Genomic DNA, 25,423 nt, shown 5'->3' with positions numbered 1-25,423 from the left:
TATACGACCTAAAAAATTTCGCTTTTTAGATCTTAAGAAGCGCCGCTCACTGACAACTGACATCAAACAGTGTTGAATCTAGCACCATGTATCTAAAACAATTTTATTCTATTTGAAAAGTCTCGATTTGAAGCGAATGAGTGTCTTATGGATTGAGAATTGATACCGAAACATGTTGAATTTTGTACTAGACGGTACGAAGGTTGTTATCCTTTCTCAAAAAACCACCTCTGAGTGTGTTTTCGACTAATAGTTGATGTGAAAAAGTAGCAGTAAGTACCAATAACGAAGTTGTTCGACTCCCAAAAAAGTGTTATCCTCTTCCAATAAACAGCAAAGAGTTGTAAATTCAGAATCCAAAGACTATTTAACGGTTGCTCTACTTCGATAACCTTGTTTTCTAGGCCTACGAGGGAGTCATCTCCGATCAATTACCACCAAACAGTGTTAAACGCGTGACCAAACATCAGAACGTCGTTAGAAAACTTTGCAAACTTCTATCCCATACCAGGAAACGGATTGCTTTCCACGAATAGCAACTGAACATTATCTAATCGATGACTAATGACAATCAGAGGCTTATTTATTGCTCGACCTCAAAAATGCGGTTTTAACAAATGTTGAAAATATATTTCCCAGCATGAAGTAGAATCAAACATCTTCCCAAAGATCACAAAAGACACGAAGAAAGCTCGCCAAGCTTACCACATGACTTCGGTGATGCTGATGATGATGGTGCTGATGATGGTGGTGTCTCCTCTCCTTAGGATGGTATTTGCCGTGATGTTTTCCACCCCTGTGAGGTGGGTAGGTGTGATATAAGGAATGCGGACCACCAGGAAAGGTGGAACAAGGTTGGCATCACCTGACCTCGCCGACAAGCCCAAAACCGCACTTCTTCGCCCCAACGGCATTGTCATCCTGACCGTTTCCTGTTCCACCTCCGTTTCGCTTAGTGTTCTTCAGCGTTACGTCACCTTCGTCAAAGTTCTCGACCCCAAAGGGAATCCGACCATGCGAAAGTATCTTCAAGTTAGAACCTAACGGCGTAACCGTCGTCGCCGGGTCCAGCTTCACCAGGGCTGCCTGAAGCTCCAACGCGTCCATTTTACAGCTCCTCACCACCAGCTCTTGGACACTGCCACACCACACCTGCAGGTTTTTGGTGCTCTTTTTTTCCTTTCCACTAATGAACCGGTACCTCGTACCTCGACGTGTCGCTCTGTTGTTCCGTGATGAGTTCAGGCGCCGGATCGATCAAACCGCTAATCGATCATCGCGATTTTGGTCGAGGTCACGGGCATTCACAGTTCTTTCAATCTGTCGGAAGATGGATTGCCTGGCTACCAAACTTCCTCAAGATTCTGTTTACGCGCACTGTTCAAGGTTTTGATTGTCGAGTTTATTGTCCCTGAGGTATATTTGATTTTTCGTTATTCTTCCTTTGATTGAATTTCGATTTGTTTGATTTAGGCTCGTTCTTTGATTACGCTCTCGGCTCCTCGTTCTCGTTACCGCATCTATCCTTCGCACATGCCTAAATCGTTACGTTTACACAAAATCACCAGCCACAATTAGGAGCGAAGAAAAAAAAGATGAACAGACCGTCTAGGCGTCTGGACCGAAAATAAAACAGCCCGATAATTGATCGGGGAATTTTTTTCTCCTGTATCTCAGAGATGACAGCGCACCATACACGCCTGTTCTTCGTCGACGTGTAGCTACGTCTAGACTCCGACCTAACCTAACCTGACCCCTCAGAGATTTTTTTCGCGAGTCAATACCTTAACGTCTTATCTGATTGTACGGAATCAGTTGCGCGTACACGACTCTCCGAGAGAATTACGACTGGTTTGTTGATCGTAAAAAAAAAAAGAAAAAAACTATGAACCCTCTCGGATGTTATTGCTTGGTCATTGAACGCCCGACGCAATTTCGAACGACGACATTCATGGCGATGATTGTTTTCATTATTATCTTGCCTCCTAAAAGATTACAAAGTCGCGTTGCTCGCGTTTCATTATGCCTGCAAAACTAGAGAGGAATAGAGGCGTATTCAAAGACAAAAGAGACCGTCGTGTTCATTCATCCTGACAAATGTGGAATCTGGATAAGGCTTTCAATGTATTGATTCCGAACGCGAACATGATACGTCAAAAAACATTCGCGTGATATACATAATCGATAACTGAAAGAATTCCTAAACGAAAAAGGACTTTGACTGGATCCTGAGAGGCAAAAAATTCTCCAGAAATATCTATCCTTGCTGTAACACGTAGCGAGAGACGCTAACCAAAAATCATCACTATTTCGAATGGAGAACTTGCTATTCCAGTACGAAATCTAATTCAGCCCTCATCTTATACAGTACTTGAAAACATTCCTCTTCAACATCTCTAGACACATGCATGAAATGAGAATCCGGTGTTCGCAGTCTGTTCATTTTGCACCAGATTTCTCGGATCAGATCCTGTATTACCTAATCTGTCTAACGGACGGTAGCAAACAAATTGACTTGCTAGTACGCTAACTTGATGCACTCTATCATAGGACTTTTAGGATCTGTCGTTCGGAAATTTGTTCCCGACTTAAAAGGCAGCAGGATTTCATGAAGTGGTTATTTTATTCTTCACTGTACGATCGTAATTTGTAACGAACAATCTATCACTTGAACTGTTATCAAAGGTAGATCTGATATACAAAACCGTAGGACTGGACGGGCGAAACACATAGAACTTGAAATTTCGAAGCATTGTTATTCATTGTGTAGAGAGTATAACGAGATTTTCGTCAGTTTTGGAACGCATTTTGGCTGATCAGGTACTGTCTGAATCGATACTAAGGTAGAACAAAGTCTAATAAAAGGAAACTGTACGGAAACCCGCAACTGCAAAATAACAATCACTCATTTCATCACTCATTTCAAGACTTTAAAACATTAATAATTTGTTCAGAAACATATTAAATACCAAAAAAAAAAAACAAAAAAAAAACGAATATTAGAAGCCCCAAAAACGGAACAAAAAAGAGCTGGTCTAACGATAAGTTCTTTCCAATCCACCAGTTGGTCCACTTTCTTAATTAACGGCGACAACAGTACCTTCAATGTACCAATGTATGCGTGCCTAACATCAATTCTAGTCTAACGACCAAGCTCCGTACACTCGACACAGTGTATTCAATGCACTGATCGGCAGCTCATTGTCCCCTTCCCGATAGCGGGTTAATCGAGGGCAAGGTTAAGGGGTTAGATCACTGTCCTTTGAGATACCCTATGACACCTGAACTCTGAACCTCTCAGTTTCCTTGCTTCCTTCTTGCGTCTGGTAAACCGTTTTTCACCCTTTCGCGTCTTTCACTGACAATGAAAGGTCAACGGTAGTTGTTGTCTGTGCAGCGCGTTTTCCAGCTTCCAATTCTCGTGGACTCTGTTATCAGTCGCGTCTTCGAAAGAAGCCCGAGTCCCAACTGCACCTAATCGAATTTTCAAACCCCGAAGCCGAGACGCTCCGACTCGGTCTGAGTCTGGTGCCAAAACCGACTGACGGTTCGGCGGATGGACCAGCTACCACCCATCCACCCACCACCCCCGGCGCTCTCGTTCGCGGCAGGAGCAGTAGCACCAGGAGCAGCAGCAGCAGCAGCAGCAGCAGCAGCAGCAGCAGTGCCTCGCGATTCTGTGATTCTGTGTGTGATAACCTAGGGGGTGTCGGCCATGCTGGGGACTGAGGGGCGCCGGGATCAATAGGAGGTAGTGCCCTGCACCCCTCGCCCACCAGCCCCAAAGTGAAGGCGGGAATTCGCGCGCATGTCTGACTATCCTCGACTTCTCGGTGTGGGTCTGCGTCTGTGTTCGCGTCCTATGCACCTTGGGACCAAACTCCGCGGGAACAGAACCAAACCGATGGTAGGGGGGTCAAGGGGTGGTACTACAGGAGATGATGGCAATGGCGTTCGTTGTCGGCGGACACGTTTGTGTGGATCATGGATGGGTCTAATGCAGCGATGTAGAATCCCCACGCAAACTACCCCATCCATTTCCCACCCCTCCGAACGGTGGAACAGTAATATCGGGGTAACAAATCCATAACTTCCCTTTTTTCCTGCTAGCTACTTTTCTTCTTCAACTATTTCGATGCAGACGAGTTTTACCTACCCTTCCCCCCTCCCTCCTGCAGATTTATTGCGATGCAAAAACAATCATCGGAGTCTTACATACTACGTATCGTTATATTACGTCGTGGACCATGGATTCGAAAATTTTATACCTGCGGTGGTCCAGAACCTGGATAATGATTCTGAACTAGCAAAAATGGCTCTTGTAGAATTTTGGTCGCAGAATCCCGATCTAATAATAAAAATTCCTAAACACGGATACTGTTGAAGTCGGTATTAATTGAGTTCATGATCACTTAATACGTGAATGTTTGTGTTTTTTAATACACTGTATATGCTTGGGATTCAAAAATTCTGCAGAGGGTTACAAGCAAATCTCAAAATATCGCGTGACAATATGTGCATACTTTTAAATCCACACCATGTATCCAGTCAATTTTTACGGTCAAACTCTGAAACGTGAGAAAAGAAAGTTGAAGGTTTTGAATTGACGTTGAGATGCTATAATCAAAGTGGTTAAAAAAATACCGAAACACAGCGGCAATAAGATTGACAGTAGTTGGATGTATGAAAATGGTATCCACTCGTATTTATTGACAGGTTGTAACCTCGAGCGAAGATGCGATCAGTAGTTGAGGCAGGTCGGAATCCTAGAGATGGATGATCACGCCTTTGGCTTGCGATTCGAGCCGGTACTTGTGAAGCAGAAAAGGTTTTGGACACGAACGCTTCATTTAGTCACAAGCACGATTCGAAATTCGCGCCGGCGGGAAGCGTAACGAATTCAAAACCGAATGGTATTACAATGCCACAGACCTGACGTATATACAATACAGTAAAATCGTATTTTTTTTTTTTTTTATACAAAATGAATGATCTCCTTCCCAATCGTTATGGTTATTATTACTTTATGAATATTGTTCTTGTCTTTCATTCGTGCGCATTATGGGTTTTTCGTATTTAAACAAGAAACGCACTCCGTTTTACTGTAAATTACACAGACTGTTGCAGAAATAACGATGCGTGCACATCGGATCGGGCGTAGGGCGTGCTCTCGTGCTTCGATACGGTCGATACGACGGTACCCGTGTCTCCACTACCCACCTTGTAGGAGCAGAGCATAGATTCGCCATTGCATCGCGATACTTAACGTGTAGGGATGCTACGATTTTGCTGCTCAGGTACCGCGGATAATTTGCTGAAGCGTCTTACATGCGGTAGCGTGGAATTAAAACATTTAAATTTTTTCGTCACACTCCACTGTACTCATTGAATTTTAAAAAGCTTCGACGAGATCAAAAACGCCAGACCTGTGTGTCTAAATAATTTTTATACATTTTTGAGAATTTCTAACTGAACTCGAGTGAACATAGTAGAGATCATTATTCCTTTGAAAAATGTTGAACTGTTCTTATTTTTTACAGCAATACTATTCGATGGATTTATTCACCAAAATTTTTTCGGATGAGAATAATTAAACTCAATTCTTCACCTGTTTTTCAGATATAAGATTTTAAACTTTATACCTCAGCTACTTTGAAATACAAATTATACATGAATTGTGAAACTCTGTGAAAAATTTCAATACTTAAAGATCTCCAAAATTTTTATAATACTATTCACTTTCATCCAGAAATTCGAAAATTGAGAATTTCGTTTTTCTTCTGTCTTTATTATTAATCTCATTGTCAAACATGATTATTCAAAGAGTGAAATGTAGTTACGCTATAAGATTTCGTCTGTCAGGAATATTTTGAAAACACAAAAACAATTGAAAACTTTTATTCATCAACTGGACGAACAGATTTTGAAAAGTGTAAAAATTTGAAAAACGAACCAAAATTGAAATCCTCAGTAGAGTTAATTTTTGATTACGTCGAAAATAGAAAATAGAAACGAAAATAGAAAAGAGTCAACAATCACTAATTCTCATCTTCGAACCTTGAATCCTATAAATCCATCCATTAAGCAATCCAATCTAAAATCCCTGATACTCGACAAAGCTTTTAAGGAAGGAACTCCACGCCTAACCATAACTGTCGCCATCTATTAAGTGAGTTAACAAATGTTCTCCAGCAGTAGAATGTGGCGCATGTCGGCAATGAACGGTTCTAGCAAGCCACGAAGCGGACACAATTTCCTCTCGTTTTCCTCGCTCAGTAGTCGACAATATAGATTCCTGTCTGATTGGAACCATCAGGGAGCGCCAGCGTCGCTCTACGACCCCCACCTGACTAGCTTCATCCCCCCCTCCCCATTTAACCGAGCTGCACGTCTCGACAGGTCGTACAGCAAGCAGCTCCTGGGCCCCTGTCGGGATGGATGAGGTGATGATGGGAGGCCGCAGCGAACTGACTGCGAAAGGTTGCAGTCGCGTATTCTCGTCTATCTATACTCTGTACGTACTTGCGAATATTTCCGAAGTCATGACCGAGTGATAATCTCGGCGTCTATACCTCCAAGAGCTTGATTGTGGTGGTACTGGGTACAGTTAACGGCTGACTCGTGAGACCAACGATCTGCAGCGCAGGTACTCGATCCTGCTACCAGAAAAATGATGGTCAAGGAGGACGAGGAATGGATATTGAATATGGAAGAGGATGAGATTCGGAAGAAGCGCAAGATGCGAATCTTTGTTACGATATTTATCACATTTACAGATTCACGTTATCTAAGAACATGGAAACCACTGATTGTGAGGAAAAAGACACTATGAAGAAGAAACCGAATTCTAGCATAGAATGAGAAGCAAAAAATGATGAGGAACCAGTCCCAATTCCAATTTCAGACTCTTATCATTAGAGAACTAACGATAAATATCCACTATAAAGAAACACGATTCAAAATCTAGAAAGGAGAAGATTAGTGACATTAGATTTTCTTTGTATTCCACAACATTGATACAGATCAGTGTCAAGTTGTAAATCCGATGACGATCCAGGCCTAGACAATTAAAGAATCGAAAATCCACTGAAGAAACAGATAACAAAGAGACAAAGAAGAAGAGGTATAAAAAGGTCAATGACTATTCAGCATCACAAGTGAAACCTCTTACATCACGAGGAGTGGCAATTTTTGAAAAGATTAATCTGAGCAACTCATTGAGGTGCATTTTGAGTGACTGATCTTTGAATCAGCCAGTGCCATATTCGGTTCAAAGTTCTCCAGTGCGAGTAAGTATCTCTCCGCGTGAGTGTTGGAGAGTGAATTAGCACCGACCAATTCCGACAAGTTAACCTCCCAAATGCAGATGAATAGAATTCCCTGAATAAATTTCCGGGTTAGAGAGTCAAATTCCACGACGACTGGACACCCAGACGGAATAGTGGGTACTCGGGTACGATTGATGGGAGTAGGTAACAGAACGTATTCTGAGACAGCGGTGCCGACCGGTGACTGTCTACCGCTATTCATAACAGCCAAGAGGCATACAGAGGTATTCTGACAAAGAAGTGAAGGTTCGTCGGAAGTTTGAAGGTGGACTAGGCGACGGGAAGGGGCGGGGGCAGAAATCCATAAGGTCAAAGCTCGAGCGGTGCAACTCGTTACTTTGCCAGCTCGCTGCTGTTGCTGCAACGCGAGACGAAACTGGCGAGTGATCTGAACTCCAATAGATAAAGCGAAGCGAACTGAGGAAAATCCTTGAGCGCGATCCGTCCGGGCGGCCGTTGAATGCTGGCCCTGGTTGCCCACCTCCTCGTTCATCTCCGGTAGTGCATTTAACCAGGTACCGTTCGTTTTCGAGCCCTCCTTCTCCCTGCCTCCGAAGCCTCGAAGCGTTGTCGCCGCTTGCGAGGAACGGGCGAAGCGTTTTTGTCCTATTTGCCAACTATTTTTGGACACGAGAAAATTCAAAGCGGGGATCAACTCGGGCGACAACGACGTGGCGTGCATCCACGCATGGGGGCTGCATCAGAAATAGACGCTGCACACTCGAGCTGCCGGTCATGTTGCTACTACTGAGCTTCCACGATTATAGGTTCAACGGGATTTCTAAGCCGGAAATGCTCAAAGAGAAATACTTGTTTTCCAACATAAAATCAGCCGGAATTTCAGGAGGACGAAAACGTGACGAAATAGAAGAAACAAAACAGTACTTAAAACTGGATTGCTCTCAAAAGTAGACAGCACAGCGATTTTCGTATCAACAAAAAAGAAAACAATCGCACTTTCTGCTTGCTACAAAAGCCATGGTATGACCAATCTGATTGAGTGACTTTGCCATTCGCAATTCCAGCAGAGGAAAATCAACCTTCCAACCAGGATCAATCGACCTCTCAACAGTTCAAAAGACTGTTATTTCGTTGCACAAACTAAGCCTCTGAAAATACTGTAATGGTCTGAATCGGTCTCGATGTTTTAATGAAGTTTTTATCGGATTCGAACGACTGCTTATAAAGACAAAGGACATGCCAATCCGGTGACTTCTTAAATATTTCAAGTTTCCAACCATAATGAGAATGATTTAGTGATATGAACCCTTCGCGATCATCCGGTGATCTGGAAGAGCCGATGACCGATCGAGATCAGGGTTTGTCTGTATTCTGGACTGAACTAGCGACCAATGAGTACGCCGGCCACACTGCATAGCCACAGCCTTACCCACCACGGCCACACAACCACTCTCGCCAGTAAGTATACAAGGTACGGCCCGAATCCATATACTCAGTCGAGAATACGCATACCGATGCACGATCCAGGTAAAAGCACACACACCGATCGAGGAGTCTCAGCATCGGTACGGACCGGTCAAAGATTGTTCGAGTAGATATAACCACCCCTGCGAAGTAGCAACGGAACTTTACCGAGCGTTAGGTATACAAGGTGTCCCTATTACAGGGTTAAGGAAGTCCCTGGTACGAAAAATAGGTAAAAATTACCTGGCAAAACCGCCGAGAGAAACAGTATTACTTTCAAAAAGTCGTTTCGCGTGAAATAGAAAAGGTCAAGTCAAAAAGTTTTGCTCGTTCACTTTTTCTCCTGTTTTTTGGTGCCCAATGTCGCTTTCAAGCGTTACGTTATAAAGGGGGTAGAAATTCTCGTGTGGAAAAAATTTTCACGACTTTGCGCACGTGATGTGTATATATGTGTATACATGTGGGTGTCGATACAGGTATGTGTATACCGAACTTGGGTAATAACTCCGTGACTGCGTGACACCGTGACGAAACATAAAGTGTAATATGGAGTGTGCCCTGATCGTGTGAGAGCGTTCAAAGCGTATCTATGTATTTTTAGTACCTGTGTATGAGTTTAGCTGTACGTAGCTGGCCGTATGTTATGTGCGATACGAGGCTACACGCTATCGCATAATTGGGATCTTAATTCTTAACTTCAGAGAAATTTTTATGCATATTATACGCGGATACATGTACACAAAGGTAGGCAAAGTTACGGTATAATTTTAACCTCGTTTTAGACGATGTATACACCGCAAAACTATAACATTCCCAATATGGAAACGACGCTGGTTTTACCCTCACGAAGAATCCAACCCCTCTAGGATAATGTTTACTCGTTTAATTTACCAGGTTGTAGATCTGTCGGATGTACAGTCGGGTAAAAAAATTTTATAAATTCAACGTTTGGAGACAAAAAGCTTAGTGACACATTTGGATAAAGCCAATGATTCAATTAAAACGCAGGCCTCTTGACGCGGAAGAAAATTTTAACCCGTGAATCGTGAACTAAAAAAGAAATTTTTATAACTTCCTGCTCGCTGGCTTCTCACTTGAACCAAAACCGTTCACCAGCTTATTATCCGGTACTCAAGAAAAGCTCGGAACTGTTCTGACGGCAAAAATTTCACTAAAAATTCGACTGTACAGGTAAGTTCAGAAAAGTTCGGACAATTTTGTTCGAGCATCAGTATCCTTCAGGATAAAATAATTGTCGTGACGGGAAAAAATTTCAGAAGATTAAAACCGGCCAACGAAAAATGAGAAACGTCAAAACGAAAAGGACTCACCTCCTCGTTAACCGACTTCTGGTGTCTTGCGTTCCTGCACATCCTGCAAGGGCATAGTTCCTTCTCCCTGGTGACTCCGTCGCTCCTGTTATCGCGCCACTCCTTGGCAGTGAGAATCTGCGGCGGTGGTGGTGGAACGGGGGGTGGTAGGGGACTGGTGGCAACCTCGAGGCTGTCAGAGCTCGAGTTGTGTCTTCTGGGTGGTGTGCCGTTGGAGACAACGCTGGCGGCAAGGGTGATCTGTGTTCCATTTTTGGGTATATCGGGCGCCCTGAGGGTGCCGTTCTGGTGTGCGTAAGAGCCCGAAGACGAGGTAAAAGAGTGCGAAAGCGAGGTGGGCCCGGCGGGCTGAGGCCTGAGGAAATCGTCGAGAAGGTAAAAGCTCTGGGCGCGATTAGCGCGGGCCCCAGACTCATCCTCCGCCCCTGGAGGATCCTGGTACAATCGTCGACTGACGCGCGAGCGCTCGCTAGAGGGCGCGACGAGCTCACAGCTCTCCCGATAGAGCTCGCGGCCCGTGCGCGAGGCGCGGGCTGAGTGGGAACCCTGAGGCTGTACGGTGCGTGTGGCAGCCCTGGCGCGTGGGGCGGAGCTCGGGGCCTCAGGCGCGAGTCCCGAGTGGATGGGGCCTTGGACGGGGGTCCGGAGCAACGCGCCAAGAGAGCGCCATCGGCGGTCCTGACTGGCGGAGCCCGAGGAGGCTGAGACGCCAGTTCCTGCCGCCCACTTCCGCTCGTTACCAGGTGAAGCGACGGACGGTGTGGGTACGGCTGAGCTCGCTGACCACTTTCGGTCGCCGCGGTCGTTGGGGGTGGAGCTCGTCGAGCTGGACCACTTCCGTTCCGGGGTCGGTAGGGCCTCGTCCCGGGGCCTGAACTTCCACCAGGACGAGGTCGACGTTGTCAGGAGATTAAGGGCACCGCGGAGTGGGTTGTTAGTCCCAAAATTCTTCCCGTAGTCACGCCCCTTTGCCGGCGTAGCCTCGAGCTCGCGCTCTCGCGCCCTCTGCAACGTCTCTCTGAAGCTACCGGCCCCCCCCTCCTCCTCGTAAAGGACTCCCGTCGTACTGCGCAGCCGCGGACGCGTGCGCGCGAAACCGTAGTCGTTTGAATCCAGCTGCAGGACTCGGTCCTCGCCCGCATCCCCCTTCGTGCCTACCACGTACCCCTGTGACCCCAATGTGACCCCCAAACTGTGCTGGGGGTTCGGTTGCTGCGGCAGCGTCGACGTCCTCGCCCTGTGACCCTCTCCACCGGCACCCCCACGCTGCAGGCATGAGAAACTGGCCGAGTGCCTGAGACTCGAGGGCGGGTTACTCGGCTGGCTCACTCCCAGCATGGTCTTCTTCTAACGGCGTCTATGATCGGAGTGAAAATGACGTTGATGGTGACGGCGTTTTTTCTACCAGCAATCATCTATGCCCGCAGTATTTTTGTTACTTGTGTTGTTGGTAGCTTTCAATTTTGTTTTTTTTAATTCATTTATTTATTTTTCATATATATATATGTTTCTCTTTGGTCAGCTGATCTAACAATTTTCATCAAACAACGTTCGTGTTTTCATCATTGACATCTATTTACCGGTGATTCAAACTTTCTGGTTACACCGAATTCGTCACCCTCGATTTGACGACACATTTTTCCACCATGATAACGATTACGAAAACAATGATTCTATTTTTCACTGTTTTCTTTTTTCTTCTTAATTTTTCTATCTAGCATAATGTCGTTTTTGTTTCTTGCATTGCGTTTCTTATTAATTCGCTACATTGGCAGTGCTTCGAGGACGGATCTCTTTCGTTGTGTTTTATTGATTTCCTGTATTTTTTGTATATACCTACATGTATATATACATTTTTTTTTTTTTTTTTTTTTCAGACAACAGTCGAACCCATGTCGCTCCTAATCTGTAACAGAAACCAGGAACAAGGGTAGGGACAATGAAACTAAAAATAATCAGTAAGAAACTTATGCAGCAAGAAAGAGCGAGAGCAAGAGAGAGAAACAGTAAAATTGAAAATAAAAACGAGCTGGTGAAACAGAGTAAAATAAAGGAAAAAAAGAGAAAAAAAATGGAAATAAAATAAAATCAGATTGAAATAACGCTGCAGCAATGATGTGAATGACCGAATAATGGATGTAACGTAATACTTGTGTGTGTGTATATATATATACATATGCGTAGCTTTACGCGCGACTTAAATCTAACACGACAAATAAAACATGAGAGATCCTGCTAAGTTACGGCGTTCGTATACGCGCAGGATGAAGCATAATTTCTCGACGAGGCAAGTAAATTAATTAATTATGGTATGTAACGATGATGCGGTGCGACTATGAAATGCCGCGTGCAATCAAGCTTTCGTTAATCGTGCGGATGTTGGTAGTTACGGCGCGAGCGCGAGTGATGAAAAATAGGAGGTTCAAATTTTTTCTCGATTCGTCAATTTTTCCCTAGGGTTGAATAAAAAGAAAAAAAAATACTCGGGACAAAAAATAAATCAAATAGAAACCGGCGATCAACGATCATTAGCGTAATTCTTGTGTAATCGAATCGGTAATTGATTGCAAAATGAACGATTCATATTAGACGTTAAAATAGTTGGAAACAAAATTTTACCTCGCGTGAATCGTAAGACGGAGATTCGTTCCACGAGGCCAAAAAAAAAAAAAAAAGCTGTAGAAAGACGTTGCAACGGTAGTTCGAAAATTAATATAAAATTAAAATGGCGAGCTTGCGTTTACCGCTGTATACATAATATATGGTGCAAGTGCTGATATCCGTGATATAAGCGTGCAGTAATTCAATTGTAAGTAATCGGAAGCAGGAAGGAGGGCACGGGAAGTCACACACAAATTCTTCTTTCATTTTCTATTCAACGATGGTCAGGTATATAAATACTCCTCTCGGTGATCACAATGCTCGGGTCATTTACAGGATTAGAATTTTATATACAACCTGGAATAATTAACCCCAAGAGTTAAGCGGTGACGTGGTATAAATATATATATATATACATATATATGTATACACAGCAACGTGGGAAAAGATCCTGATCAATGGATATTACACGTGAATAAAAATGCAAAACCTAATGAAAAAAAACCGAGGGTCGAAGTTCTCCGTCGTTTAAATAACGAGGTCGAATAAATATCCTGGAAAAACATTTCAACTGTGACTAATTACTCTTATCGGTATTGTTATTATTATTATTATTATTGTTGTTGTTGTTGTTGTTGTTGTTGTTGTTGTTGTTTTTGTTGTTGTTGTTACTATTGGTTATAGGTGAAAAGAGAACCCTGTAAAGGTAACGAGAATTTCAAGATGTTGTAGCGACGAATTAATACGCCGACGAAGAGAATAATTGCAAGTATTGATCATTTGCTTATTTGGAGACAGAATACAATAATTTTTAATGTATTTACGAATTCATTGGTGAAAAAAGGAATTAACGTAGACTCGTTTGAAAGGCCTAAGTTTTGCTGTTTTTTCTTTGATAACAAATATCTGATTGGATGAGTTACGAATTCGGTTGTCCGACGATAAAATGAGACGTGAATCTGTGATTTTTTTAATGTAATTTTTAAATGGTATTAAATTTACGATCGATATAATAAGCTACTTTTTAGCAAAGATTGTTAAAATCGAGAATTCTTCAGTCGTATTCTACATTTTGATTTCCAATTACCGTAAAATTTTTGCTGAACGTTGACAGGATTTTTTTCAGGGCCGCAAAGATTCGGATGTCGCATGATTGTCTCTGAATATCGCTTCGTGGACAAATTTTCATGCGTTTATTATTTCCGTAAATTGAATTCAATTTTTACATTCGCTTTTGTAACACATCGGGTTACTGTAATGAATCACATTTATTAAACAAGCGAGTATAATATTTTCAAATTTCGCATCCACCATTCATCGATTTATCCTTCATTATCCCCGATCCTTCGAGGTGGAAAAAGAACTTGTATAATTATTGCAGAATGTGAAAAATTCGCAATTGCCGTTGATTGCACTATAAATTCGGATTACACAAAGCCATGATAATATTACAAAAAAGTTTCACCCTTATTATGGTAAAATACTTGAATTAAATTATAAAGATACAACGATAAAGTTAAGCTTACACGTTAACTAGCGTACAGGTATACATACACAGCCAGTTGTATAACCGAAACGGATCTCATTTACGCGAGAGAACTTTACACGGTATTAAATTACACACGCGGAAGAACGAACCGGTAAAAAGTCGAAACTAAGATCGAAACCTGCGCTAAAAGAAGAAAAAAAAACATTGTAGAGAAAAACGAAAAATACTTCACAAGACGCAAGAAGAGACGGAAAGACACAGAGTCGTGCACTGAGAAAAATTTTTAAGTCCGGTCACCGCTCATCCTTAACTATTTTCATTTTTTACCACAATCGAAAAATGTAGTTCTAGATAAAAAATGAAAATTAGTTTTATAGCTGTTACCGGAAAGTCTAGTATCCGTTAATATTCTTTCTCATCACGATCGCTGTTGCTATATTTTCTTGCAACTGTTGCGAAAATTCAATGCTTGTGCAAGAATAAATTGACGTTAAATCCTTGTTCAACTAAAAAAGTAAAGTAAACCTAAGAAACTGATTTTGCGTTGCAAAAACCAAAAAATGATCGACGATGGCTTAAAATGGTTAGGCGTACCTGGTTTTTCGTAATCCAAACAATATTCAAACAGTTTTTTTCAAACGATATCTGTTTTACTGAATTTTTCTAGTTACTGTAACAAATGAAATTTTTCTCAGTGTGAGAGTACTTGGAAACCACAACTGCTGGACGTTTAAACAAACATCGTAATAAGAAGTTGGGCAACATTTGCAAAGAGAGAGGAAGAGAGAGAGAGAGAGAAAGAAATGCAATAATCTACTTCGGCCGACGCGTTTTTCAAGAAAATCAAACTGTGACGTACACAGAATACCGCGTGTGATCAGCCCGACTGACAATGAACGTGCGGCGTCGAATATAACAGTGGAGTGAAAGGTTCGAGCAATCGCGTGTGCGAATATCGTAAATGCGGAGTATATTCACATACAGTCGTCGAGAAAGAGAGAGAGAGAGAGAGAGAGAGAGATAATTTTGCATCTGGAATTTATTCAGTGCAGTCCCGAGAATCTGAGCTACGTTTTATGTACTGCGCGAGTTGAAAGAAAAGAATGATGAGAAGAAAAAGAAGATAGATTATAAGCTGTGTGCATCAACGCGCAATGAGTCAGTGTGTCAGTCATCAGTCAGTGAGACAAACGATGCCTGCAAAGATTCAAAAGCATAATTGCGTCTGTTTGCGAGAAAACTTTGTTTATTGAGTTATCGTTGGTTTTCCGATGAGTCGTCTTCGGTTATCGAATTGCAAGCTGCGATATTCGAGTCGTTCGATTCGAGGAGCATTGAATTGATTTTTATCCGCTCTGCCTCGTCGCCCGCTGCTTTACGGCTGCAAGAGTCATCATCATCATCATCATCGTCATCATCCACGGTAGGTAATTAGGGTAATCATCGGGGTTCACAGTCTACATAACATTTCGTTCACCGCTGTGAATCCAGGCTTATGATTGCGAGTGTTTATGGGATGAAGAGATTATCGAATCGTCCAAGTTACAAGTCGATGTGCAAAGGTGTAAAAAGTTGGGCCGGGGATGAAGATCCGAATGCGCCTGACGAAGAATTATTTCGTGGCGAAACATGAAGTAGGGAAATCAAATTTTTAAGTAATAACGAAGTTTCGAATGGCCGGAAACCCGAAAAACTCAAAGTTACGAAATTAAATATTCTGAAAACTCAAGTTACGATAGGACAAAATTTCGAAAAGTAAAGTTCTGATGGAGAAAAATTCCGAAAAATAAGGTTTCCAGCTAGTGAAATTCTGACAATTAAAATATACTCACACAGCGTAGTTTTTTCAAGAGAAAATCTAAAATCGGAACGACCAGAATTCCGAACGTAAAAACATCCAAAATCCAAAACAAAAAAAGGTCCAAGTGGTGAAATTGACCCAAGCCAGAAGTTTATAGAGCTGAAAATCTTCGATCATTCTGGACTTCGATGTTTCGGATTTTCAAATTTTCCTAATATCGCACTTCCGGAACTTTGACAATCGGGTTTCGGACCGTTCGAAACTTTGACGTTTCGTCAAAGTTTGATTTCTTTGCTTCAAATTTCGCGACAAAGCAAAAATCGGAATTTGGCGTTTTAGACACTTTTCAAATTCGGAATTTCAACCCCGCCAAAAAAATTTTAAAACTACTCCGGCATCTCTCATTATGATTGTTAACGAAATGTAAAGAAAATCAATGAGAAGCGGAAAAAAATCAGAAAATTAATAGAATTCCGACTACATTTTCTTCTTGAAATTCGCAATCATATCACAAAAAATAGTTTCGTGACTGGGACGATATTACCAGGTCCTTTTCAATGACCAAGTAAACGACCCGCAGAGCTGATTGCGAGATGTTGGATCGTCTTGAACTCTGTCGACCGGATGTAGCCGGGGTAATTTAATCGTTGAAGAAAAACGCTGCTCCGCAGTGAGCCGCAAGGCATGAAGTTTTAGACGGGAGTCGTGATCGTTGCACCAGATGCTTCGTGCGCCACGTTTTCCCATCTTCTTTCTGCCTTAGATATGGTATATTTTCAAACCCCGATGAACGAATTATAAATAAGCGCATCCGCTGTTGGACACCAAATTGTTGCTGACAAAGTAGACTAAAGTGAAGAAAAGAAAAAGAAAAAAGAAAAATTGGGTCTCGATAAAATTGGCTGATCAAAATTTATGAAATGGAAATTAGGTTGGACGAGAAAAGTGAACCCGATTGTATACGTGATGAACGTGAATTTGAAATTTGTTGAGAAACTTTTTGACCGATCGTTGTTGATCCGTCGAAGCTTTGAACCCGGGTGAAAATACGTGTACACGGTTTTAGGTACATATATTTACAACACCGTGTATGCAAATTGCATATTGTAAACAGGCCGCTCGGTATTGGAAATTCATTTCATCGATTTGTTATTCAAATTATTCCCATCGGATGAAAGATTTCACAAGATATATTCATTCTCTCCTCCACCGTCTCTTGTTCCGACTCTGATTCCCATTTCTCCATGTCAAAACGCATACGTATTATCTACGTGTATGTATATTATTATTATTAATCCACTCACCCCGAACGACTTTGTCAAAAACGAGATACTAGATATCGAGAGAGAGAGAAATTGGATAAGATCTGGAAAAAAGAGCTCGGAATAAAAATCGCGCATAGTCTTATTGTTTACCGAATACGTACATCAAAAATTTGTATTTATTAAAATCGTGATCAAATATTTATACATATACTTGAATTGATTGTTAATTTTTTGTACAATACCATCGTTATCATCAGTCGACTAAAAGATGCTTACTAAAATAGTGGGTACCAATGAAGAAATATTTTTTTTTTTGAAATCGTCGAGAAAAAGAAAAAGAAATCTCCACGAACGATTTTCCTCTTTGCAGAAAAAAAAAAAAAAAGTAAAAATTACGCTGATGTTTCGTGAAACAACTGGGTATACCCTGATTTTCGGTGATTGAAGAATTAATTTTGTCGGTGAGCCTGAAGTCAAGATACTATTGTAACGAGAACTGCTTTGAATAATCCTGCCTAACTAAAAACATAATTCGACTAATTTAGTAAACTTATAAGCAAAGACTTGACGATGAATGGTATCGGCGTTAACCGGAAATAAAAATTTCTCTCAGTATAGATTCGTAATCGTAGGGTAAGATTTGTAATACAAGCTCCGATTACAAAGTTTCTAATAAAGTAACGGGTACTTATACGGTATATACCCAGACATTTAACGAAGGGTAGAATGCGGGGTTGAAATGTGGGGAGGGGGGGAGGGGGGTAAATCCATAGGCAGGGATGTCGCCCAGTGGGACTGCAGAAGCCACCACTTTGGGGGATAATTCCTCCGTCGGGAAGTAAAGGGCGAAACGTTGAAAACGGTGAACGAGGCCCAACGTAACCGGCGTCGTTATCCACTGCGATACCTACGCAAGCAGAGCTTTTTCTCCTCCTCACCCCCATAATGCCGGAGTCACGCGATTCGCGGGCTTGTGCGTTGCTTCTGTCAGCCGAAACGCTCGCCCGCCTGACATGAAAATCGGTATTAAATGCTGCTTCCGCTGCCGTTGATGCACTGCCTCGAAAACCGATAGCCGCATAAATCTTAACCATTAAAATTCCCCGTGCCGGGATCACCGCCGTCGCGATAATAACGCGGACCGTTTGGAAAGTTTCGAAAAATGAAATTGGGAATATTATACGGTTCGAGAAATTTACGGTCTTCGAATAATAAATAAAACAGGTCCGCGGGTGGAACAAAAAAAAAAAAAAAATAAAGAAAAAAATAAGTGGCGTGTTTTTGGTAAATAATAAGTTTTCGGGTCCGCTGAATTCCAAAAATTACTTCCGTTTCCCTCCCTTCGCGTACAGTATTTTTGGAAAATACAAGGTGTTTGCATAAAGGAAAAAAAAAGTATAACAATGGCGAAGGAAACCACCAATTTATTACAATAAACTGAACAATATTACTTTTACAAATTAAACAAACGATTTCTTTAAGAAATTTTTTCAGCTTTCCATTTTCTGTTTCCCTGTTTGTATTTATTCTTGATTCTCATTTAAATACATATTTAATGGAAGCAGGAAATCACTTTTGTATAGAATTTTTAAAATCAAGAATAGGATATCAGTTTTCGAATTAAACCGGAGTTTCACTCCGAATGGAAACTACAGGCACGGGTAAAAAAGAAAAAAACCTGACGCGATGGAATTTTTTGAATATTTTTCCTGGTTTGAGTGAGTGAAAATCTGTTAGAAATAGCATTAAAAAAACATGTGCAGTTTTTGGTTGCAAACCTGTGTAATCCAAGCATCGAACATCGCTAATTTCAACCATTGTCATCTTTTTTGCAGCATAAATCTACGCTTCACATTTTTTTTTAACAATTTTTTAACAATTGATTTTCAAAAAGTTACTAAAACTTTATATTCGGTTCGAATTCAATTCGAATTGAACAAAAAAAAAAATATTATGGTACAAAAGAAAAGTCAGTTTAAGCCAATTTGATTTCTCTAGGAGAAAAAGTAAACTTAATTGTTACCTCAAAAAATCATTCCTAATTCCCACGTTGAAAAACCGATGTCTTTGGTTTTTTTTTTTTTTTTTCACGACCGAATTAAAAATCTTCCCGACAATTCCAGATTTTCCACGACTCCTTTTAAACACCCTAAAATTTCCAGGTTTTCCATGCGCCTGGCCACGCTGTCCTGCGAAATTATTTAAACAATCAACCTGCGAAATAAACCGAAGAAAATGCAACGTTTTTCCAATCACACTTCGTTTTTTCCCCAGCTTTCCGATCAATGCCGCATCGTTTTACCATTACGGGTATTCTCCCAGAGCACTCGACGATGAAAACCTATCACGACTTGAAGCGATGGAATGCATCCGGTGGGTCGAATATGGGTATGAAACCCACTCTGGTACACAGCAGTTAAAATATGAATGATCCGAAAATAGATTCCGATAGCTCCTCTTCCCTAAAGGGGGAATTTTCGGAGGCTGAGGGTGAATGCCGACCGATCGATGCGAGCATCGCACCCTTCGTACATACCTCGCGCATTATATACTCGTTGCACGCGTACGCGTCGTGTGTCAGGACAGATTTCAGTTTAACAGGGAATTTCGTTCCCCGAAAGTTTCAAACAAAGAATATTAAAATTAGGAGTAGAAAAAAAAAAAAAAAAAGAGAACCTGCCAAGAACTATTTTTCAAGCAAACTCATCTCGTTCCCCTGATTTCACCGACCTCTTTTTTTTTCTCCTCCGTCCTTCCATTTTCCGTAACTTCAAAAGCTCGGAGATTTTCTCCGTCGCGTCGTCTCCGAGCTTTCGAGCTTCTGCATCACTACGCGTACAACGAAACAACGAATCTCTGCAAGCCTTTATTTTTTCCTTGATCTCGAAATTGCAAAGAAGCACGTTTCGTCGTAAAAATTTTCTTTTCCTTTGTTCCGTATTTTTTCGTTTTTTTTTTCATCTTACACCTCTTTCCTCGCGTGTGATAAAAAAATTTTTTACCAAGCGGATATTCGAAAAATTCACAATAATCATTTCGCACATTTTAAAGTGAGGAAAGAAAAAAGCTCTATGGTAGTTTTTGGCGAAATTTGAGCAAGAAATCAAATATTTGAAAGAGTCGTGTGATAAAGAAAAAAAAAAAAGAAAAAATTAAGAATACCACATTTTTGATCCCTCCGATTATTATTCTTCCGGCGATCTTATCACGTCGACGTTACATAAAATCGGGAAGGAAAGTTCGAGAGGAGGTTAAATTCCCGAACGTGGCATCGATCGGAGGTTGATAACGAAACGCGAAGCGAAATGCTCGGTGCCGATATTGTTTCCTGGTGCAGCTGGCCGACCGGAGGTAAGAAATACTTACGATTAGAGGAGGAGAAGGAGGAGGACCTTACCGAGGCGCTAAGGAAAGGAATTACACGAAGCGTCGAGTGTTTCAAGGAGACGAGCGCCAAGTGTCTTCTCTGCGTTTTTCTCTTCGTGCGTATTTACCGCCACCTCCGTCGCCGACGAAGAAGGTGTGCGTGGCGGGTTTCGGTCGAGGTTTTCCCACACGTTACAAAGCGCGGCTGGTCAAGCGTGTCCGAAGGCATTCGATCCAGACAACGCGGCGTCTCGGTATCCCCGTTTCTCTCATCCTCTTTCACAAATCTTCGGTCAAAGTGGAGAGAAAAAAAACAAAAGAAAAACAAATAAAAAAAAAAAAAAAAAAACAGAAGAAACAAATGAGAGCTAACGAGCAGAACAAAATTGGAACGAAATCAAACAAACATTTTATTTTTTTCTGGTTTCTAGAATTATTTTAACAATTTGAACCTAAAATTTTCGCATTTAAAGAAAAAATTGCAAAGAAATCAAACAAACATATTTTTTTCTGGTTTGTAGGATAATTTGAACAATTTCAACCTAAAATGTTCACATTAAAAGAAAATTGCAACGAAATCGAACAAGCATTTTTTTTCCTGGTTTCTAAAATGGTTTGAACAATTTGAATATAAAATAGTCGGATTTAAAGAAAAAATTGAAACGAAATGAAACAATAGATATTTTTTTTCTAGTTTCGAGTATGATTTGAACAATTTGAACCTAAAATGTTCACATTAAAAGAAAATTGAAACGAAATCGAGCAAGCATTTTTTTTCTGTTTTGTAGAATGATTTGAACAATTTGAACCAGAAATGTTTACATTTAAAGAAAAATTTGCAACGAAATCAAATGAAAACAATTTTTCCGGCTTCTAGAATGATTTGAACAATTTGAACCTAAAATTTTCATATTAAAAGAAAATTGCAACGAAATCAAACAAACATTTTTTTTCTTTCTGGTCTGTGGAACGATTTGATAAATTTGAACCTGAAGGGTGTTTGAAAAAAAATTGACGCGTAGTTTATGAACTAAAAACATACGTTACGAATTTTTCTTCCGGTTGAAGCGATTTTTGTATCGAAGATCGAACGTTAGTTCTAATTTTTCGTTGTTCATATCGGGATATTATTAATATGTAAAATTGTGCACGTATTACGCAACAAGTGTTGTATATATGCGTATATAAATAATTGTGCATAATTGCTACCGGAAATGATAATCACGTAATATATTTTAGTAGGCAGGTAAAACGCGAATTAGAAATCTGCTGTTAATTATTACGGTAAAAAATGAAGAGCAAAAAGAAAAAAAAAATGTGAAATATAAGAAGCGACGGTAACAATTAAAATAAAAAAACGTATTTCGATCATATATATAATTCAGAGATACTGCGGAAGGGGAATAAAAAGCGGGGTCATCCTTTCAAATTACAAAACTCGACTTCGTTAATTAACGATAAATAATTATACTAGACCTATTTGTTACGGTTCAAAATTTAATTCGTACCTTACAAAATAACAGAATTACAGAATCTGTAAGAAAATAAATTTCTGTAAAATACTTTCTGCGTAATATATAATTTATTTATTCATTTTCCGTGAATTTCGTTCAATTCTTGTAAATTACCTTTCCATCTTCGATAATAAATCAACATTCTCCGTCATAATTCTACAAGGGGATCCGAAATACGTAGCCAAGATATTTCATTCCCGTGACTATATATCGGACGCTGAATAATAATCAAGGGCCGAGTATAACACTAATAATAATAATGCCAATAGCAATAATAATAAAGGTAATAAATATAGTTTCGCTCTGCGTGGGCACGGAATGAATTATATTCGAGAGGGAACCGCGATCAGGACATTCGTTCTAACCGGAAACGAGTGATTCTGAAACCCCTTGGTGTTTCGAAATGGGTAAAATAATTTGCGTCATGCGGAGAAGTTTTTGATGGAAAAATCGATGCGCAATAAATGCGGTGACAGAAACGAGCCCTTAATATCACAATTTTGTGGTAACGATCCGTAAGAAAATCAAATTTGTTTGTACTCGAGAATTTACCGTGATATTGGAATAGAATTTTCGTTTCCATCTGGATTTTTCACAGCGTAAAAATTTTTTCAATTCTCGCTATGAGTAAACAACGAATGATTATCATCGTAAGAATATCGTGCATCGCGTACACGGAAATTTAAAGAATTACGGATATAGAGTCAGCGAGCAAGTTGGTCAACGTTAATACCTAATTACACACGCGATGAGTTTGTATGCTTTGACGGAAAGTTATTTTGCGAATTAGAAATCTTGGTCTGGCTATAAACGAACACAAGCAGAGCGTGCAGTTATTCCTTGTGCGTATTTCCTGCATATATTAAACAGAACTATAATACAACAAAAGAAAACAAAAACTGAGAAAAAAAAAACAATGACTCACATTCTGCGATTTTTTCTTTAACCACAAACAGAATCATCTTCGCGAATAAAAAGAAAACAACAAAAAAAAAAAAAAAAAATCAATCATCGTTAACTATACAGATAATGTAGATATTATGCTCGATATTCATAATCGATCATTAAGAAGTTTTGAGCATGGTGTCTGTTTTACCGACTGTAATTAATGTCTTCCGCGTTTGAATGAGCGACATTTTTGTAAAAATTAAAAATTTCACACGCCTTATTTCATTTTAATTCAAGTTTTTTCGTTCAGTATGAATATTTTCAATCGCAGAGTCCTAAAACTGTATATTTTCGCGTTTCTTCGACTTTCACGGCTCGTAAGCATGCAAATTTTTGAGTCTAGAAAACCAACTTTGGGTTTTTATCAGACAATTCAATGCCCTGCAAGAATATGCCTTGAAATTTTTTTTATCTCAAACGGTTCGAAAATTACAGCGTTTTGAGTGATGAAGGAAAAATTTTTATGCGTGCAATTTAAATGGGAAATTTCAAATGGCCAGCGACACCTTTCAAAATTGAGCCAACAGTTTTTCCAAATGGGAGAATTTTTTTCACAGTAAACAGGACCTTTTAAGACCATAGGTTCGATAGTTAGTTTTTTTGGCTCACCCTAATATATATGTATATGTATATAATTCTGTGAATTTCAAACCCTTATCTCATTATTTTTTACTTAGCGTTATTTTTTTTTTTTGTCACTTATTCGTCTGTATAGAATTAACGCCTGAAAGCGTCCTTAGAAAAATTGTTGGGGTGTAATATTATACCCGTGACGATGTAACCTGAGCTTTTGCATCACCCTGCAGTTTTGCGCAAGATTATAAACGACCTCCTAGCTTCTGTTCTCCGAGATTCCTCTGTTTACCCCAGTTTATTATAGGCTTACCATTCGTGTTATAATCTTGTCGTGTGTGCAGCGACATATGTGCGTACGAACACGCTACACACGTGTCAGACGTTTCAAGCTATGCCACCTGTTGTCAGCAGCGACAGGTGCGAAGAGAACAATGTTACGTGATTATACATATAGTACGTGCCGGAGGAAAATTGCCAGAAAAAAATGCAAATTATTCACTCCTGCAATCCGACATGTGGAATTTATTTCGTCACGATTTTCAAAATCGCTAATTGTTACAAATTTTCTGGTTAAATGTACGTACGATACACGGTCCAGGTACATTGAGAAAAATTTAATTTGTTACAGTGACTAGAAAAATTGAGTAAAACAGGTATCGTTAAAAAAAACTGTTCGAATATTGTTGGAATTACGAAAAACGAGCTACGCGTAACGATTTCGCGCTATCGTCGATACTTTTTTGGTTATTGCAACGCAAAATCAGTTTCCGAGGCTTACTCTACTCTTTTAGTCAAACGAGGCTTTAACGTCAATTTATTCTTGCACAAGCATTAAATTTTCGCAACAGTTGCAAGAAAATATAGCAACAGCGATCGTAATGATAAAGAATATTAACGGATACTAGACTTTCCGGTAACGGCTGGAAAACTAATTTTCATTTTCTACCTAGAACTATATTTTTCGATTGTGATAAAAAATGAAAATAGTTGAGGACCGAGCGGTAACCGGAACTAAAAATTTCTCTCAGTTTATAAAGAAAAAAAAAAAAAAAAACGGCGCGGCAAGTTTTAAGTCAATTCCTACGATTTGGTAGTAAGTTTATATCCAATTGTTCTTTCAGTCTCGAAATTGTTTCGTTTATCAATGCTGAAAAGTGGCGGGACAAAATTGATACTGTTTGTATCACGTTTCGAAAATTCGTATCCGTCGAATGGAGGGGTGGGGTGGGGGGGGGGGAATATGTTGCACAGACGGAATAACAACAGTAACAACACTCGTGTCGTGCATACACGGTAGTGTGGATAACCAGGGCAATTTATAATTAATATACCGTTAATTACAAGGCTTCTCACTTCACGCTTTCCGTAACCAAGGCACGTGTCTTCGAGAACGACGTGTAACCCACGGCAACAGCTCTCTTCCTCGTTAATTGAAAGCGTGCTTGGCTCAATTAATTATGTACGTATACATAATACATATATAAATATATATGTGTATAAATATTCAATAATAATTAATAACTCGTGACCGGGCCGCGATTATGGCTTTGTTTAACACGGATAAGAAACTCGCTCGATTTTTGAAACGATTGTTTCAGGGTTTTCCAATTTCACATACTCTGTTGTGAAAATGAACGGCGATTTCGTTACCCGGAGCTTTCATGAATTTTTATGCAAAAACGAGCCTCCGATGCGTCGATTACAGTTGATTGCCGTAATACGGATGTGATTTGAAATGATTGGTAATAACAAATATTTCAGATGAAATTTTCTCTAACG

General features: G+C 40.3%; 1 protein-coding gene across 1 annotated transcript in view; it reads right to left on the bottom strand.

Annotated features, from left to right (window-relative positions):
* LOC124178405 (dual specificity tyrosine-phosphorylation-regulated kinase 4) overlaps window positions 1–25,423 on the bottom strand; it is a 119,469-nt gene that overhangs the window by 65,822 nt on the left and 28,224 nt on the right. Inside the window, exon 2 of the mRNA XM_046561692.1 lies at window positions 10,085–11,990. Coding sequence (XP_046417648.1) covers window positions 10,085–11,422 — 1,338 coding nt within the window. The 5' untranslated portion in view covers window positions 11,423–11,990. The remainder of the gene's footprint in view (window positions 1–10,084; window positions 11,991–25,423) is intronic.

This window comes from Neodiprion fabricii, chromosome 3 (assembly GCF_021155785.1).
Source record: "Neodiprion fabricii isolate iyNeoFabr1 chromosome 3, iyNeoFabr1.1, whole genome shotgun sequence".
Taxonomy (NCBI): Eukaryota; Metazoa; Arthropoda; class Insecta; order Hymenoptera; family Diprionidae; genus Neodiprion; species Neodiprion fabricii.
The sequence above is the reverse complement of the archived record's forward strand: the minus strand, read 5'-3'. Positions and strand labels throughout refer to the sequence as shown.